The sequence below is a fragment of the Helicoverpa zea genome, chromosome 24 (assembly GCF_022581195.2).
Source record: "Helicoverpa zea isolate HzStark_Cry1AcR chromosome 24, ilHelZeax1.1, whole genome shotgun sequence".
NCBI classification, from domain to species: domain Eukaryota; kingdom Metazoa; phylum Arthropoda; class Insecta; order Lepidoptera; family Noctuidae; genus Helicoverpa; species Helicoverpa zea.
Window position 1 is genome coordinate 2,728,652 of NC_061475.1, and position 18,855 is coordinate 2,747,506.

An 18,855-nucleotide genomic window follows, 5' to 3' on the forward strand; every position below is an offset into this window, starting at 1 on the left:
GCGCCGACCCTATAAGTCGTGTTTAGCTAGTGTTTTCCATGTTTAAGTTTTGTCTTGTCCTCCCATTGTTGTTTACACTTATATATTTTACTCATTATACGTCCTTTTTACACATTTCCAACGTTTTATTCATTAGTTCGCGTACCCCGAGCTATAACTGGCAGCCCAACGTGACGCAGTGAATCAGTGTTAATTTGTGTTCACTTTTGCATTACATAACAGTTTTGGAACATTAAATGTGTATATTGTGTAATTCGGTAAAATCAGTGTTTAAAAACAAGAACTTTAGTTGTCGTAAATAATATCGCGTAGGTACGCTACGCGCTCGCTAGGCTTGGTTCGTCCGGTATATTCGCTACCACCGCCGTGCGCCGGGGAGGCTGAAGAGGCGGGGGGAGGCTAGGCGGAGCCAAGCGTGCTTCGCGTTCGAAACATTACCATATATGGTAACGGATTTGGGCGTTCGATCGACGCGACGCATCAATATTTACGTTACGAGAGAACACTAGAGTGTGATAAGTTGCGTGACGAACTGTTAACACGGGTTAGTGTGTTCCGCGGACTCAACTCAATCTTTTTCGGTACATTGTTTCGTACTGCGATGTGTAGTGCGGTGCCGACGTGAACTTTAGTACATTCTAGGACCTAGGTAGTGCGGTGACCTAGGATATCTAAGTGACGTTCGTGTATTTTTCCGGTACTTGCTTCGTGCTGCGTTGTGTAGTGCGGTGCCGACGCGAACTTTAGTACATTCTAGGACCTAGGTAGTGCGGTGACCTAGGATATCTAAGTAACGTTCGTGTATTTTTTTTCCGGTACTTGCTTCGTACTGCGGTGTGTAGTGCGGTGCCGACGCGAACTTTAATACGTTTTAAAGCCTAGATAGTGCCGGTGACCTAGGGTACCTAACTGTTTGTACTTGTTGAACTTTGTTGGTACTTGTTTCGTACTGCTGTATGTTAGTGCGGTATCAACGTGAACTTTTACGCATTGGAAAAACCTAGGTTGTGTCGGTGACCTATCGTACCTAAGAGACTTTTGTGTACGTCGTTTGGTACTTGTTTCGCGTCGTCTTTATCGGTGCGGTACCAACGTGGACTATTGTTTATTCGACGTGTGTACGCGTTAGCTCCGAATAATGGTTCTAACGAGATCGCGTGCAGCGAGCCCGGCTTCGGCCGCCGCCCAGTCTGAGGACTTGGCGCCGCCGCTCGCGCCTGCGCCGGACTCTTATCCGCGCGGTGCTGCTCCTGCTCCCATGGAGAACGCGCAAGCTGTCGCTGGTTCTGCTCCGGTGGCCATGACCACTGACCAGCTGCTGCTGCTCATCGAGAGGTTAAGTAATCGTCGCGATCCTGTAAGTACACCTGTTTATTCTGGCCACTTCGCGAAGTGTACTGCGCGCTTTGATGGGGACAAAGCGAGCGACGTCCTTGCATTTATTGACGCCGTCGAGACCTACAAGGAGTGCGTGCGTGTCGACGACGCTAACGCCCTGCGTGGGTTACCCATGTTATTAACGGGGCTTGCCGCCACGTGGTGGCAGGGTGTTAAAGAGACTACTTACACTTGGCATGATGCCGTCGAAGCATTAAAGGCTACATTCGGTCCAAGATTACCGCCTCATAAAATTTATAGGAAAATCTTTGAGCGTGAGCAACGTAACGACGAGTCCACCGACATATTTGTGTGCCACATTAGGGCGCTGATAGCCCAGTTACCACCGTCTTCTCTGTCAGAGGTGGTACAGCTGGATATGGTTTACGGGCTCCTGCAACATCGTATTAGAGAGAAGGTGGCCCGCTCCAGCTTTGGTACGTTTGCGGAGTTGGTAGCGGAAGCGCGCCGTGTCGAGGACATTCTCGACGAGGGTCGGCCGCGCCCCGCTCCTGCTGAGGTTAAGCCGTCGACCTCAGCCGCCGCCCCATCTTCGCCCGTTCGATCTTCGGCCTCTGTTTCTAAGGCCCGGTCTCAATGTAATTACTGCAAGCAGTTTGGCCATTTGAAAGAGGCGTGTCAGAAATTAGCCAAGCAGAAGGCCGCCGATGTTAAGGCGTCACCCGCGCCTGCGACGCCGATCATCACGTGTTTCGGGTGTGGAGCACCCGGAGTCATCCGATCGAACTGTCCGGCGTGTAAAGAAAAGAACAGTGTTGTGTCATCATCAGTGTTTCAATCAGTGTCCGCGAGTGATACGCGCTTAGATTCGCGAGTGCGACCGATTCTAGAAGTGGAAGTGTACGGTGTTATCGGTAGATTAGTGTTGGACACTGGCGCTAAACATTGCATCGGTAGTGTTTCGCTAAGAGCGCATTTAGTTAATAACGGCCAAACATTTACCAATGTATTTACTGAATTAAAATATGCCGATGGCAGAGTTTGTGCGCAAATTGTTGAAACAGCGCAAGTAAATGTAACTGTGCGCGGGGTGACACTGAATGTTGTTTTTCTTATGTTACCTAATGCTACAGACAGCTTATTAGGAATGAATTTCATACGGGATGCTGGCATGGTATTAGACTTCTGTCGTGATGAGTGGTATTTGCGTGATAATCGGGCCCCTCAGCCCATTATTTATGAACCAAGCGCGTTATCCCTGTCATGTTCGTTTGTGGGTCTTCGCGAGGACGAGGGCTCACCTCTTGACGCTACTGAGCGTCCGCGATTGTCCGACCTTCTGAATGTCAATGCTGACATTTTCGCTCCAGGGGGAGGACCGACTCATTCTGCAGTCCATCGCATCGACACAGGAGATGCCACATCCATTGCTAGCCCACCGTATCGTGTATCTCCTTCGAAGAAGGATCGACGCTGGCACTGGGGGGAGTCCGAATCCGAACAGTGCGCGTTCGAGGGACTGAAGGTGCGCCTTTCCACCAGTCCCATACTCCGCCAGCGTAACATCGAGGAACCATTCGTGTTAAGGACAGACGCTAGTTCGCGTTACTCAGTTGGTGACCTCGTCCTCGTGGAGAGCCATCGATTGAGTCAGGCCGCCACGGGTTTCACAAGTAAGTTTGCACCCAGGCGTGAAGGTCCTTACAAGATAAAAAGTGTTGTGTCGCCGACGATTTTTGAGATCGTTGACAAAAATGATTTACCGCGGGGTAAATACCATGCCAGTCTCCTGACCCCTTACGTCGGCAGCGGTGAGGCTGTCGTTCATTCTCGTAGGAGGGGCAGGCCCCCTAGGGTCAAGGTTTCCAAGTCGGTTTCAGAGCCTTCCACCGACTTGGAGGGGGAGGATATAGCGCGTCAAAATTCGAAACATAGGTTTCGCCCCGCGCTCCAAGCGAACCGTCGACGCCCGGCGCGCAAGAGACGCGCACGATCCGCTTCGAACCGGCGCGCGGCGGGTGCTGCGTCCCCGCCGCCCGCCAGTCCAAAAGTCTAGTTAGTCCGCGACCCGCTCCGTCAGCAACAACACGCGCGCGCGCTGCCGCGCGCCGACCCTATAAGTCGTGTTTAGCTAGTGTTTTCCATGTTTAAGTTTTGTCTTGTCCTCCCATTGTTGTTTACACTTATATATTTTACTCATTATACGTCCTTTTTACACATTTCCAACGTTTTATTCATTAGTTCGCGTACCCCGAGCTATAAGAAGACATTTGTCATTTTAACACCTCCATTATTTTAATTGCTTAATTATAATGGCTGGTATTTAAAATGCGAATAATTACAATAAGGCAATTAAATGCAGCAAAGTCTTGGAAAAATAATTTCTTTTCGACCTCGCCTGTCTTTTGACTGTCATAGATAATTGTCGCAGTTTTTTGCGTTTAACTTTAATTACAATTAACACGGATAGTGTTAAAGTAAAAAACTTTAGAAGTAGCACTTTTATTGCCATAAAAAATGTTTTCGTTTGTTTTTTTTTTTTAGTTTTTTACTATATTAAATGAATGAAAACATAAATTTTCATTTAAATTAAAATTGACAAACAAAGATGTGTTACTCTTAAGAAGAGTTTGTTTTGGTTACATTTTTTTTTATGTTTTTATTTTCCTTTCTTCCACATTCTTAACTCTATGACTTGAAAAATAATTATCAAGGAAAAACATTTCAAAATTGAACCATTTATCAGTCGCATCCGAATCGCTGGAACAAAAACCGTTCGCTTCATAAACAAAAGATTTATAGACAGCACCAAGCTTTCATAATGGAAGAAGAACCACTACTTATTGATAAAACAGTAAAAAAGATTGAATTTTTATTCCGATGCACCGGAATAAATATAAAATCCGGCACAAAGACCAGAAAGGACATGATAAAAAGTCGCACCGTTTACATTATAAACTTTCTTTGGTTAAATATTGATTTGGCCGGGGCTGTTATGTGGTTTTTCACTGGCATTGCAAACTCTAAGAGTTTCACAGAACTGACGTACGTCGCTCCTTGCATCACTTTAAGTTTCCTTGGTAACCTGAAGTCTCTCTTCCTCATATTACGTGAAAAACATGTTGATAAACTGATCCAAGTCCTAAGAGATTTGGAAATCAATGAGAAAGCTCGTCCTAAATCTGAAGAAACGGATGCTATAATAAAATACGAACATAATTTTGTAACTACTGTAATATCAGTGTTGAATGTCTTGTATTTTGTGTTGTTAGTAGCATTTGCTTTAAGTCCTGTGTCTCTGGTTGCTCTTAAGTATTTCACTACAAATGAGCTTGAGTTACTTTTGCCATTTCTGATTGTTTATCCTTTCGATCCTTATGATATCAGATATTGGCCTTGGGTGTACCTGCGACAGATTTGGTCAGGTATGTTAAATTATTTAATGATCTAATATTTGCAACATTTACAAATTGCACCTTATTTTGAAATTAATTCTGTTTTTAATGAAGATCGTTCAAATCCAATTCGATCCGTCACGATGTATGATACGTATGATGTATTTAGTTTATTTTGTACTAGCTGTTGCCCGCAACTTCGTCTGCGTGGGCAATATAGAATCGTCAAAATACTACTTATCCCGTAGGTGCATTCTTTCACGTGACAGTATAATTAGGATTAGCACTTAGCAGTCGCATAGATTCAATGATCAAGGTTGTGTTGTGGATGTGACCATTTATCTAAACAAAAGAAGTAAAGTTTGTGACGTTGTGAATATCTCTGGATCTAGTCAGCCAATTTGGAAAATTATTACGTATAGTGCGTAAGTAATTTTCACAGGAAACAGCTATAATCTATGTCTATATGCTTTGAGTCTGACAAAGCTGTCATTTGTACATTTTCTGCAGCTGCTGTGACTAATCAGAAGCCAGAAAGTCTGTCAGTCTTACCATGGATAATGTCTTGTAATGTGACTGGATTGAAGAGATCAGATAGGTAGTCGCTCCAAGCAAAATATTGGTACTCGAACAGATTCGGCGACTGGAAGCCAACACCAACATAGTTGGGGAATAGCGGGATGGATGATGAAATGAGTCATCATCATCAGCAGGCGCATAGGGTAGGATAGTTTCACTTACTCACTATGGTAAGGCTGACCCCACATTAGGCGTGCGCGATCCTCGGGCGTGTGAGTAGCGCGGGTGTCGCGAGCGCGCTGCGTGAACATCGCGTTTTGCTGCCCTACGGCATGTGTGAAGAGTGCAAGCGACGCGCTCGAGGCGAACACGCGGCGCTCGAGTTGCGTTCTTACCCCTTCGCCCGCTATCCCCGCCGCCCGCTAAACGCCTTAGCAGTTAAACATCAAGGAGAGCGGCGCGTGCGCGCCGCGAGCGCGCTACAAATGCCGCAGGGCAGCAAAACGCGACGCTCACGCAACGCGCTCGCGACGCACGCGCGGCGCCCGCGCTACTCACACGCCCGAGGATCGCGCACGCCTAATGTGGTGGCCTAAGCCGGGACTCCACCGAAATGTTTGCATTAGTTCACGAATAGGCAAAATGTACGTATCTGAGAGAGTCCACTTCATGTGTTCGTACTTGAAACCTGCAGTTTTGCCAAGATTTTCAAAATGTACGCTCGCAATTTGTCATTTCTTGGTGGAACCAGCAAATCAAAAGAAACATAAGTGTTGTATACTGTACGTCACTACCGCACACTGGGAAAATTTCGCTCTTGCGGAGGACGTTTATATACCATATTTTGTGTCACACGTAAACAGGACGACAGTAAGTATCCACCGAAACACTTTCTGATCTGATGAACGAACAAATCAGACCTGACTTGGTCACCTGGGGCCAATCAGGGCTCTATGAAGCGATAATACGCTTTGGCTCCTACTGTTATTGTGGTTTCTGAAAATTTATTCACCTCATTCAACGATGAATGTAATTCTGATGGTACTATTAAGAACACTTGCTTAGCGCAGAAGCTGACGTTGGCAGGTCAACTCTTTTGACTTCTCGAATAGGATACCATTGGTTTTTGTGCAATGCACACCTGCAATACATTCTGGATTAGGATAGGATATAGGTGGATAGGATTTGCAACAGAGAACAATTGTGTCTTTGTAATTGAATGATATCAAACGTAGTTTTATATAAAAGGTGTTTTTTTAGACTTGGCTCGGGTCTAACTGAGACTGTTCGTAATCGTGAACAGTATATTAATTGCGATTGGAAGTTGAAAGTAAGCATGTCTCTGGTATGCGACGCGTATTTTGTACGTTTTCAGACGCGATAAGGCAGCTCCCATTACTTATCTGCACTTTGTATCTGGGCTGGTTTTTAAAGCTACAGAAGCCTACATTACCTCACGCTTAGCAGCGCTTGCGAGAGATAGATCCTGATTTCTTCTAGGATTAAGTTTTCATATTTTGCATCAGAAAAAATAATTAAGGTCTACTTAATACTACTCACTCAAAGTAATTTGTTTTAAGGCCACCACATTAGTGGAAGATAAGCTAAACTATGTTTATGAAAAAATCCTGATATGAACTCCATCTGTAACTTTAAATTATAATTAATTGTTCCACTAAAGTCATCATTTTTGACATAATGTTCAAAAAATAATTTAGATGGCACCGTTTTAAATTTGGCTGAGATCTATTAATTTTCCTTTCATCAAGGTAATAATTATAGTTGGATTTTGATGTGGCACGGCAAACTGACAAACACTATTGAAATGTCTATCGAAAAATTACACTACGTGTTAAAATATGGTGAATTACGGAAAATACACAACTCCATCTATTGAAATAATAGTATATAAAGAATGTAAATGGTAATTCATTGTTATTTACCACCTCGCTTCTTGATGTATTTTATTTACCACAGATGGAGCTACTTTAACATGTACTGTTTTGTCAAACAGATTGCGTGTCGTAATATTTTACATCTTGAATTCACTAAATTAATCATATCTTTTGATAGAGTGAACCGATTTCGATGAAACAAAGCCTAAGTAATACCCCAAGTTACGTAGAACTTTTGTATATAAGCATTGTCTGCATTAAATTCGTAGATTTTACGTGAATCCCGAACAAACAATCACTTTCTACAGATTTATTATATGTATAGATTATCTTCTAACCGAGTGAGCTTCAGTTTGAATCACCTAGCAAGCTCTGTTGTCAGAGTTTTCTGAAATCCGCCTGACGGCCTCTGACATAAAATTTAACAATTATTAGTACTGAGTAGAATTCCGGGACACCGGCTTTACGTGCCCTCTTAGGCACGTCCTCTTTATTATAGCAATAGCAAATAAAGATGAATCAACATATTTGCAGAGGTCGTGGTCATCATTGACATCTGTACCGCCGACTACTTATTCTACACTTTTTGTACATATATTCGCATGCAATTCCGATTGCTCAAACATTATATTGAACGTGTGATTCCTGAGGAAGATGACTGTGGACGTTTAACTAACATCGAGCAAGTTAGAGCTGAGTTTGTTCTTCTGATCAAGTGGCATCAGGATTTAATAAGGCAGGGTATTTGTTGCTATTAAACTAAACATAATAAAAGATTTGATGGGCATGAAGCTCACATATTTTTATTTATCAAGTAAATAAAAGGTAATAGAAATTATGTATGTTCACATTAAGTAAGGTCACCCGAATACTGGCTTCTATTTCGCACAACGACCGAGCACTGCCATCCAACGTGGCAATGCTGCAAGCCTTTTGGGTACATTACCGAGTGACTGGGATGAGGACCATCAAGTAATATAAAAGTTTAGTGAATAACTGATTAGTGACACATAACGTGTTATTGTTTATAGTATATTATACCTATCTATATGTTTGTATTTTTTTTTTCTTAAAATATACTCTTATATTTCCAGTTCTGCAAACATGTTGGAGACAGTTTACACTAGATCCACGTTATTTAACTTCGTGTCAAGTTCTGTCCTCATCTGTCTTACCGGATTCAATGTTATGGTAACTGATGACTGATACAACTCTAAGTTTTTTAACGCCTAGCCGATTTGCCGCGTTTTCATTCGCGTCCCGTAGGAACTACTGCTCGTACCGGGATAAAATATAGCCTATGTTACTCGGGAAGAGTTGATGTTTCCTCTTTATTATATTAGTATAAATATAATAAACTGCCTCGTTGGTCTAGCTGTCGCAAGTGCGGCTGCTGAGCACGAGGTCTCGGGTTCGATTCCCGAGTCGGGCCGAAATCGCTTTGTGGGTTTTAGAAGACTTTCACATAGCAGCCCGGAGCCTGGAAGGTGGTGATTGATACACCCGTGCATCGGAGAGCACGTAAATGTCGGTCCTGCGCCTGATCTCTTTCCGGTCGTGTCGGATTGCCGTCCCATCGGGCTATGAGAGTTAAGGAATAGTGAGTGCACCTGTGTCTGCGCAAATGCTCGTGCACTATAATATGTCCTGCGCAGTTGGCTAATCTCCTTACATGAGAACAGCCGCCGTAGCCGATAATCGGCTAGGAGAATCATCATCATCATTAGTATAAACATGAACTTTGTAATATTTTAATTAATATTCAATTTACTTTTCAGCGATGGCTATGTTTTAAGGATTTTTTTTTATACGGTAATGATAGTGTTTTTTTTTTATATATATTTTTCAGGCAATATCCGACGTCGCTTTCGTGGCAACGTTCCTAAGTTTTCTCTTTATGAGTCTGCTGCAAATATTTTTCTTGTGTTTCTTCGGGGACCTCTTGATGACTTCGGTTGGTATTAACACCTATGCTCTTCATTTGCGGATTTCAATATCACTGTTTTGTAATGAGAGATTACAATTTGACATAATTTACAAATTCATCATACATGAAGCAAAAGCAAAAGAATGGATAGATCGGTTATTGAAATCTGCAGTATGACAATTATCATTCTTTCAGAGCACGGAAATAAGTGAAGCAGTGTATAACTGTCGTTGGTACTTAGCTGATACCTCTCTTGGGAAGGATCTGCTTTTGGTACAAACAAGGTATAAATTATGTTAAAAATACATCGTTCAAAAGTAAGTATAGAGTTTAATTTTATAAATTAATTTGGATTATTTGTTCTCAGAGCCCAAACTCCATGCAAATTGACGGCATCAGATTTTTCCGAAGTGAACCTCAAAGCATTTATGAAGGTATTTTGCTTAAATTCAGTTTTATGTATCAAATCGATTATTTTTTTCAGTTCATTCAAATATTTTCTTTTTATTTCAGATTTTAAGTACAGCTTGGTCTTACTTCGCCCTTCTACAAACCCTTTACGGAGCACCGACTTAATTTATGACTTAATTAGTCTATATCAAGTTACTTTACCTCGCATACAAAGTCACCTAGCCAACGTAGAACACAAACAATTTAACTACTACCTAATTAAACATTTTTAAAATAAACCTTTTTATATACGCACCTATTACTTTACACAAAATGATTTTACATTTTTAACTATTATTACATTAGAACATAATTACCTAATTCAGTTAAATTATTCAATAAACAATTTTAAAAAAGCAACCAAGACTAAACTTATTTCATACGACCGTTCTTTATCCCACCAAACCTCACCAGCCGCAACTGATCGTCCCCACAAGAAGTACATCCCGGTACAAACCGGCAGTTTTGCGCACCGTCCCGGGAGCGGTCTCGATATTTCTACCGCATGACTAATGGCGCCAGATATGTTCTGAATCAACTGGATTTTTGCTATTCTCACGTTTTACAGGTCAACATGAGTGAAGAAGTTTTTTTTTTGTTTGAATGTTCCTTTTTAACTGCTTGTATGCATCTAATTAAAAAAAAAAACAATAGAAAATCAATTGTGTGTCGCGTATAACTGCGCTCCAAAGTTAAATCTGCGTTTGATAATATCAATGAAAGATTTTTTGTAGGAGAAATATAGAACACAACTCATAGCAGTAGTCCAACGCTAACTTCCTATTAAAAATCAGTCAGGAAGTCATAGTCAGGATGTCCTACAAAAATCATGTTTATCTGTCTCAGATGAAGTTTGACGTGGGGAAATGTGATAGATAGAAGATGGAAGGAGAAAAGACCCCAAATGAAGTCCGTCATTTGTTTTGATTGGTTCACGACGAAAAGGTGCAATAATCATTACTAATTAAACAAGTACATTTAAGAATTTTTAGTATCGCTATCATAGTATAAAGTCTCTTTATACTATGTCGCTGTCTTCACCATTTTCGTAGATAAAATGTTACAATTTTAATTTGCGAAAAAAAAATTACAATTGTCATTGTTGAGCAAAACACAATTTCCCAGAAAGTTTCATGAAAAGCATTGTCCAAAATAAGCCACAAAAATACATAAAAAATTCGTGCTAGCAAATGATTAAAAACTCACACTAGAACGTGGCTTTCGTTAGTAATTCACTAATTATATAATTATACAGTGATCGTGCTGTAATTTTGTCATCAGAATTTCAACTCGTATTTAATATAATTGCTGTAACGACTATGTGGAAATTGCATGAAAAGTTAGCGCAAAAAGTTCCTGAAGTCATTTTGTTCCTGAAAGTATGTTTTTTGTTACATGAGATTAACACAAAGGTGAGTTTTAAGAACAGTTTGTATTTATGTTCGTTTTCTTGCTTCAATGTGATAATCCAAAGAATTACAGTGGTCTTATGTGAAAAATCTTTCGGCGTTACTCCATTTATCGAGGATTGCTCGACGCAGCTGAAATAACTGGTGGTGGAGTTTTACTAAAAACTAGTAGTAGAATCTAGATAAGTATGAATTAGTACGTGTTTTATGAAAAAACATTGCACCGCATAAGCAGAAGTTTAGATTGTATTACTTATGTAATACTTACTTGTGAACAAGCATTTTCTATAAAAGCTCCTCATGATAGCCATTCGGCTAGACCATAGATTACTTAGGTCTTAGACTGTCCAGTAAGTAATAGGTACAGGCTATCTTTACCAATAACAGCATACTAGATCTGTCTTTAATCCGTTTCGGATGGCACGGTAAACTGTAGGTCCCGGCTGTCATTGAACATCCTTGGCAGTCATTACGGGTAGTCAGAAGCCAGTAAGTCTGACAAAAGTCTAACCAAGGGGTATCGGGTTGCCCGGGTAACTGGGTTGAGGTCAGATAGGCAATCGCTTCTTGTAAAGCACTGGTACTCAGCTGATTCCGGTTAGACTGGAAGCCGACCCCAACATGGTTGGGAATAAGGCTCGGAGGAGGATAAGATTTGTCTTTAATCTGACTAGCGAAAATATCAGACTTACTTCTAACATTTCTACAAAATTACTCGCATTAAACGCTGATTTCAACCAAATTCAGCTGCAAACGGTACGCGAATTTGCAAAGCTATTACGTAAATTGATAGCAATTATGAAATAGGTATTAGCTATAATTACAGTGATGCTACCGGGGCCTATTAATAAATATATTATTTATGAGATATAGAACAAAAAATATTAATTACAACCTATTTGGCAAACAATACCTATGTACGCGAAGGTTATGTAGACTTCGATAGAAAATGAAACTGGCATCAACTTCGTCATAGTATTAAAAAATAATTAAAAAAAAAAATAGAGACGTCCAATCAGTTTGGGAGCCTCCCTTTCTTAGGTCGGTCAAAAATATATATTTAATGACCTGCGAAAACTTAGTCATTACAAGATCCAAATAGAAATAGATGATCCCGTAGCAGGGCTTGTTAAAAGTTTCTGGGAGTATCTAAGAGTAGAATATAGAGTTTCACCCTTTTAAGCAGTGCAATAGTCGAAAAAACGTGAAGAGTACATATGTAGCTCCAAACAAGGCACTGCTCTGCTATGATTCACTACAAAGACACATAAAAGCTACAAATTTAACCCTTATGTGAGTGACGAGGTACCCGGGTACCTTTAGCATTTTCAAATCTAAAGAAAAGTATGTTTTACGCTCCGTAGGTGGCTGTGATTTCCTGAGAGCTCTTAACTATTTATAAATTATATATTTTTTAATATTTTAACCCAATCAGCTATTTACAATGTTTTGTGGAAAACAAAACATAATATAAATTCACAATGGAGTGACAAGGTACCCGGGTACCTCTTTATAATTTGGTATTATTATGATGTTTTATTTCTATAAAAATTACAAATTCTTTGTTTATGCAGAACTTGTAGGTACATCTCTCGAAGCAGGTGTTGGACGAGTTACTGCATGTTCATCACAAACTGGTTTTTTACAGTTAGTGCAAGCTTTTCGTAATTTTCTTGGCTTGCGTTTGAGTTCTCTGCATATGTAGCAACTTCCTACGACTGCAACACGCCGTGTAGAAATCTCGTCTGGGCCGACTTATAGAAGTTGTAGATCCAGAAGGAATCGAAACCCTAAGTTCTTGGCCAAGCACCTGCATTGCAGATCTTAGAGATTTTGATGTCACAATGGATTTTTTTAATCTTCTATATTTTTACCACACGGTTGTAGACATAATGATTTCAAAAACTTTACGTCTGTAACTCGAGACAAATTGTGTGTTATGTTCCATGTAAATGATATATGCTGCCAAAGCTTTTGCAGCTATTGCTATTGCAGCAGCATATATCCTTTACCAAAGCTGCAATGTCAATAATAATGTAAAAAAGTGCTAAAGTCCACCGATTCGTTCTGTGTTTTACGGTGTATTCTGCTAACAACTTATCCATATTGTCCACTCCACTTTTGATTTTGTTATAGGTAAGTATTATAAAATTATTTCTGGCTTGGCAGTTTCCTTATCACTTTCAATAACTGGTGACATGTGCATTGATGACAACATTATTACTGCTTCATTCATTTTGGGTACATAGGAGCACACAGTTGCTTCTTTGCTAAAGGCGAAGTTAGAAGTATAAATCACCCTCTCCTTGTGTGCTTGCATATTTAGAGGAAGAAACCGTTTATTTTTTCTTACCGTTCCAACTAGGTGTCATGTTCCACAAATTCAAGGAATGAGCCAGTTGAAGAGATATAAAAAAATTATCCGTAGTTACATTTAGTCCTGAATTGTTATATTTAGCCAAGAGATCTAACACGATGTATTGAATGGACTCAAGTGTTTCTTGGCTTGTCCGATCGTCAACTGTTTAGCTTAACTAAAATAACAATATTCAAAATGAGGGTAATTTTAAAACAGACCTTGGTTGTTTACATTACGTCTAAACTGTATGAAGGTACCCGGGTACCTCGTCACTCTAATAAAGATGTTTTATTCGTCACTCACATAAGGGTTAAAGTAGTACGTGAACAGGTTAACAGATAAAATGCCATATTTGCAAACTAAAAGTTTGAAACAAGCACGTCTTGCAATTTGTCCATGACTCCATGACACAGCATTACGAGTCGTGGTCACAGACGGTTGGGTTTGGTGACTAATTCAAGGTCATCAAGCTTGTTATAGATCCAGCTATACTTGGAAATAATTCGCATCAAAATTGGAGAATTGGAGTAAAAGGGCAAGTGAAGTTTTCGAGCGCCGATCAACTAACATTAAAATATATCGGGAAAGATTGGAAGTAGATGGTAAGCCGAGAAAATTTTAATGTTACTAAAGACGTCTATATGCAAGAGAAGAATTTGATAGACTCAGATTGTGATAAGATGATGACTTCCAAGAAATTGAGTGAGAATGTGATGGATAAGAGCAACGATTGATGGAAAAGAACTCATAATACCCGATAGTAATCAAGAAGCTACATTTTATGGGAAATTTTTGAACATAAATGAATTGGAGAGTCTATACAATTCTGTAGTCTAGACATCGCTATTGTTTACCTTAAGCCAATGTTATGACTATCGCGGGCGCTTTGAATTAAACACACATGACAAAGTTCAGTTCCTGAAGTGCTCTTCTACCGGTAACATATCGTTCTAAACTTTCAGGTATCAAATATTAGACTAACTTTATATACAACTTTATTGTCTCCAAAATTGTATCCATATAATTTCTCAAAAATGAAGATAAAAATGTCCAAACCACTAATATTCGATCAATCGATTGAAAAACTCGGTGTTCTATTCCGATTTTCCGGAATGAATATAAAAAACAAGATCGTTACGCCATTGGATACAATCAAATTCAGGTGGCTATACACCTTGAATTTCCTCGTAGTTTTTTCAGCAATTATCGGCAGTGTGTACTACGTAATACTGGGCATAAAACAGGGCAAAAACTTTATCGAAGTTACCAGTGTTGCTCCTTGCCTAACCTTTTCAATACTTTCAATGATCAAGTCTTTATATCACCTAATGTATGAAGAACACATTCAAGAGCTTATAGATCTTTTAACAGAACTTGAAATAAGGGAGAATAATAGAGAAAAGTGTATTGAAAAAGAGGAAATTATTTCCAATGAAATAGGGTTTTTGAACAAAGTAATAAATGTACTGTATGTGCTAAACTGTTCAATGATAGTAGTCTTCGATATGACTCCTATAGTAATGATAGCTGTGAAGTATTACAAAACAAATGATTTCGAGATGTTGCTGCCTTATTTAGACGTGTTTTCGTTTATTCCTTACGAACTCAAATACTGGCCTTTTGCTTATATCCATCAGATTTGGTCAGGTAAGTAAGCTTATGAGAATTAGAGCATGGAGTATCTATTCAAATATTGATTCGACCAAAATTTTCAGAATGCGTCGTACTTTTGGACATGGCTGCAGCTGATTATTTGTTTTTCACTTGCTGTACTTATATTCGAGTTCAATTCAAGTTGCTACAGTATGATTTCGAAAGAATGATTCCTGATAGAAGTATTTCTAAAGGACTGTTTTCTGAAGAGAATGAATTGCATAACAAGTTCACAGAGTTATTGAAATGGCATCAAGATATAATATAGTAAGTGTTTTGATTTAGCAATCGCATATTTTGAAAACCTTATACAAAGAGAAAAGAGAGAGAATAAATTAGATAACCTAACAAGCAACGACCATAGATAGGCGAAATGAAACACTCCTGATAGTGAATTCTGAAAGTGCAAGTTGTGAGTTGACGGAGCTCGGACTCTTAATCGACAATTGAAAAGGTGTGATTGTACAATTCCAGAAGATGTTGAAACGATCCTAACAAAACTTACTAACAAAGCTTTACAAAATTTAACTTTTGAATTTTAAAGTTTCCTTGTACCTGTTTGATACATTACAATTTTAATTTCCAGCTCATCAACCATTCTTGAAATAATCTACTCAAAGTCAACGCTATTCAACTTTTTATCTAGTTCGTTAGTGATTTGCCTCACTGGATTCAATGTTACGGTAATTTCACTGTTTTTATCAACTGCATCTGCACAACTTGCATCATCATTACCATGTCATTATAGTGCATTTGCACATTACTGTGCATGATACTTTTGAATTATTTATGGTTTTGAATCGGGGAAATCGTGGTTTAATGTCCTGAGATTAGTATTAGGATTTGGTTTCATTTTCGCTCATTATTTCTCTGTGTAGGAAGATGTATGTGTCCTGCAGGGTGACAGTAATAAAGGCTTATGATGATGATGTGGTGTGATTTCAAGAATGAAAGGTTTTAGTTCGCCTTGTACATAAGATAGGATTGCAGAACAGCTAACATGAAATAGAAATTCGTTATCTGAATAATATAAGACCAATGTTGACTAGATGAAGTTTTAAACCCATCAGAATGTGTGGAGAGACATTGGTCCAGTTTAGAAAGCCTGATAGAGATGAAAAATACATAATGTTATCAATGTAATATTTACTATGTACTACCATTCCATAACTTTGATATATTTTACTTAACAGTTTTTGCATAGATTACTTAATTACATTATTTTGGTTGTATTTTCACTTTCAGATAGTAGATGACATAGTTATAATTATAACATTTCTGACATTCCTGTCGATGGCTTTAATGCAAGTATTCTTCTTGTGTTTCTTCGCTGATCTGATGATGACTGCGGTATGTATTTTTTTATCGAAATACTATTTAATGATTTACTTGAAATTATACCTATGGGTAGGTTAAATCTATACTTATTCTAATATAATAAAGCTGAATAGTTGGTTTCTCTGTTTGAACGCGTGAATCAAGTGCCACAGGACCGATTAAAAACTTTCAGTATTAGATAGCCCATTTATCGAGGAAGGCAGCTTTCTTTTTTGGATTCGGTGTGCAGTTGCCAAACAAATCTTGGAATATAGCCTTTAGATTTTGATCTCTTATTCTTACCAGCTTTTAATGATGCTCTATTACCGTTTCAGAGTTTGGAAATAACAAATTCAGTGTACAATTGCAAGTGGTATTCCGCCAACATCAAAGTTGGTAAACAAATTCTGTTCGTGCAGACCAGGTGACGTATTCTGCAATTTGTTGTTCAATAATAATCCTGAAATTATCATGATTTTTAATCTAACGTTCATACTTGTAAATGACAATTAGATGATAACTTATTCTAAAATACAAGATCCGAAAAATTGAGAACCTCCACCTTTTTTGGGAAGTCGCTTAAAATTAAATACGAAAAGATTTAACGATTAAAATTAAAGACGAAAGTTATAACTAAAACTTTTGGGAGACAAACTACAATTTTAAGGTCTCGAACTACAAAAGGAACTTTCTCGAAAGTATTCCTCAGATAATTAATGAAAGCGTATTTGATCAATTGCATTATTGTCTACAAAAGGATTGGAAGAGAAACTAGGAACTAAGAAACTAACTAGAGTGCTATTTCTTGTAGCTGTTATGTGAACTGCTTCTCTACTTTCCTACTTATACATTTAGTGAAATTTGCAGGGCTCAGGAGCCATGCAAACTGACAGCCGCTGGGTTTGCTGATGTCAACCTGAATGCCTTTATGAGGGTAAGTTGGAAAATGATAGATTCTAATTTAATTTTGACACCGTTACTTTAAATGCTTGCTTTTCGTAAACATAGAAGCAAAAGGTAGCCCCTTGTAGCTGGGAAGTTTGTTGCGTGAGGGGCGTCACTTCTTCTAAGCGAAAACACATACGAAGTGGTGAAAGACGGGCGTTTTGGCATTTTGGGAGCGGTATTTTCTTTTTGTTGATGTTCGAAAAGGGCTATGTAGTTAAGCTAAGCTGTATGTAGTTTATATTACCTTAGTTTATAACTACCCTAGTAGAAGGATATAATATTATTATTTTCCCTCCACAGGTTTTAAGCTCAGCATGGTCATATTTCGCCTTGTTGCAGACAGTGTACGGCGCTAAATAGAGTACAATTTTCAGTAATATACCAATAGTGAGCACTTTTACTTAAAAGCTGCACGGGGCATTACAAGGTCTGTCCATTAATGAATGATGGATAAACATTATTTTGCAGAAGGCCACTTTACAGCATTGAGCGGAAAATCTGCTAGTGTGACAGCGCTGGTATTGTTAGGTAATTGATTCATGTATACCTATAGAGATTATGTATTTTGAATACCTACTATTCATGTTTTAAGTACCTAAGAATTACTGTGTCCAATAACATCATGTTATAAAATCATTTGATTTATACTAGTTTTATTTCTGCCTAAAAACGTCGATGAAGAAAAAATACCTTTAGTGCAAGATATACATATGTCTTGGCTTTTATTTGTTTAACTACCTACAGTCCCTACTTCCCTTTGACAAAGCTTGTGAAAATAGTAATACAAACATCGCTCAACTACTTACCTAACCAATTTTTTGAATTCTGAATCAGCTTACTACGTAACAGGACGCTTCACCGAAACTTTGTGAAATTCAATTTGTAGGTATACTTAATTCTATTTCTTGTCCACCGAATTGGGGATGTTAAATAGGATTAAAATGAGAATCATGAAAACCCCATATGCATGCTGATGCACCCTATTAATTGGCTATATGTAATGTATGTCCAATGTTCAATGGGTAAGCTGGTTATCTTTTGGATGCAAGATATTCATTTAAAGAGTTCCTAATGTCGCCTCCGGGTCATATGAAGTTGGTTAGCTGAGAATAATGTAATGTTGGGGATATTAATCGACTTTTTTAGTCACGTGGTTTTCCTTCTTCATTAAAAAGAAATTACAACTATCTCTACAAAACTTGACTCGAATGTGAGATGCTGGCACGGTTTTATAAAATGAGACTAGGTCTACTGATCTTTTCAAAATTCGTTTCTTATCGTCACGTTGGACCCCTTTCAAAGGAACCCGTGTCTACTACTTTCGAAATTATAAACGTGAATCATTAGGTAAGGGAAGGGAGGTGCCTACGTAAAAGTACTACTGACCCAGTCCTATTGAAAAAAAAATCACGTGGACTAACCTTTTCGATACGAAATAAAAACTTTCAGTCTTCTTTATTTTTTTTTCCTGGCCATTGCTAGCTAACGTGTTCTCTTATGCATGGGTGTAACAATCGGGTGTATTAATCACCGTCTTCCAGATTCCGGGCTGTATTCAGCCCGGCCCAGGAATGGTAACTGAGACCTCGTGTTCAGAGTTGTACTATGCGACCACTAGACTAACCAGCCAGTCTCTTGATCGATA

General features: G+C 38.9%; 1 protein-coding gene across 1 annotated transcript; it reads left to right on the forward strand.

Moving 5' to 3' along the window:
* Window positions 1–3,620: 3,620 nt before the first annotated feature.
* Window positions 3,621–17,846, forward strand: LOC124642162. The gene is made up of 13 exons (XM_047180476.1): window positions 3,621–4,763; window positions 7,682–7,883; window positions 8,242–8,338; window positions 8,997–9,101; window positions 9,442–9,508; window positions 9,588–9,745; window positions 14,255–14,939; window positions 15,008–15,212; window positions 15,532–15,628; window positions 16,191–16,295; window positions 16,598–16,686; window positions 17,130–17,196; window positions 17,511–17,846. The coding sequence occupies exons 1-13, from the start codon at window positions 4,160–4,162 to the stop codon at window positions 17,568–17,570; spliced, it is 2,541 nt and encodes an 846-aa protein (XP_047036432.1). The 5' UTR covers window positions 3,621–4,159; the 3' UTR covers window positions 17,571–17,846.
* Window positions 17,847–18,855: the final 1,009 nt, after the last annotated feature.

Excerpts from the sequence above, each read along its gene's own strand:
- LOC124642162 (XM_047180476.1), top strand. The coding sequence starts at position 4,160 with ATGGAAGAAGAACCACTACTTATTGATAAAACAGTAAAAAAGATTGAA. Across the intron at positions 9,102-9,441 it reads GGGACCTCTTGATGACTTCG|AGCCCAAACTCCATGCAAAT; the intron begins GTTGGTATTAAC and ends ATTTGTTCTCAG. Across the intron at positions 17,197-17,510 it reads ACCTGAATGCCTTTATGAGG|GTTTTAAGCTCAGCATGGTC; the intron begins GTAAGTTGGAAA and ends TTCCCTCCACAG.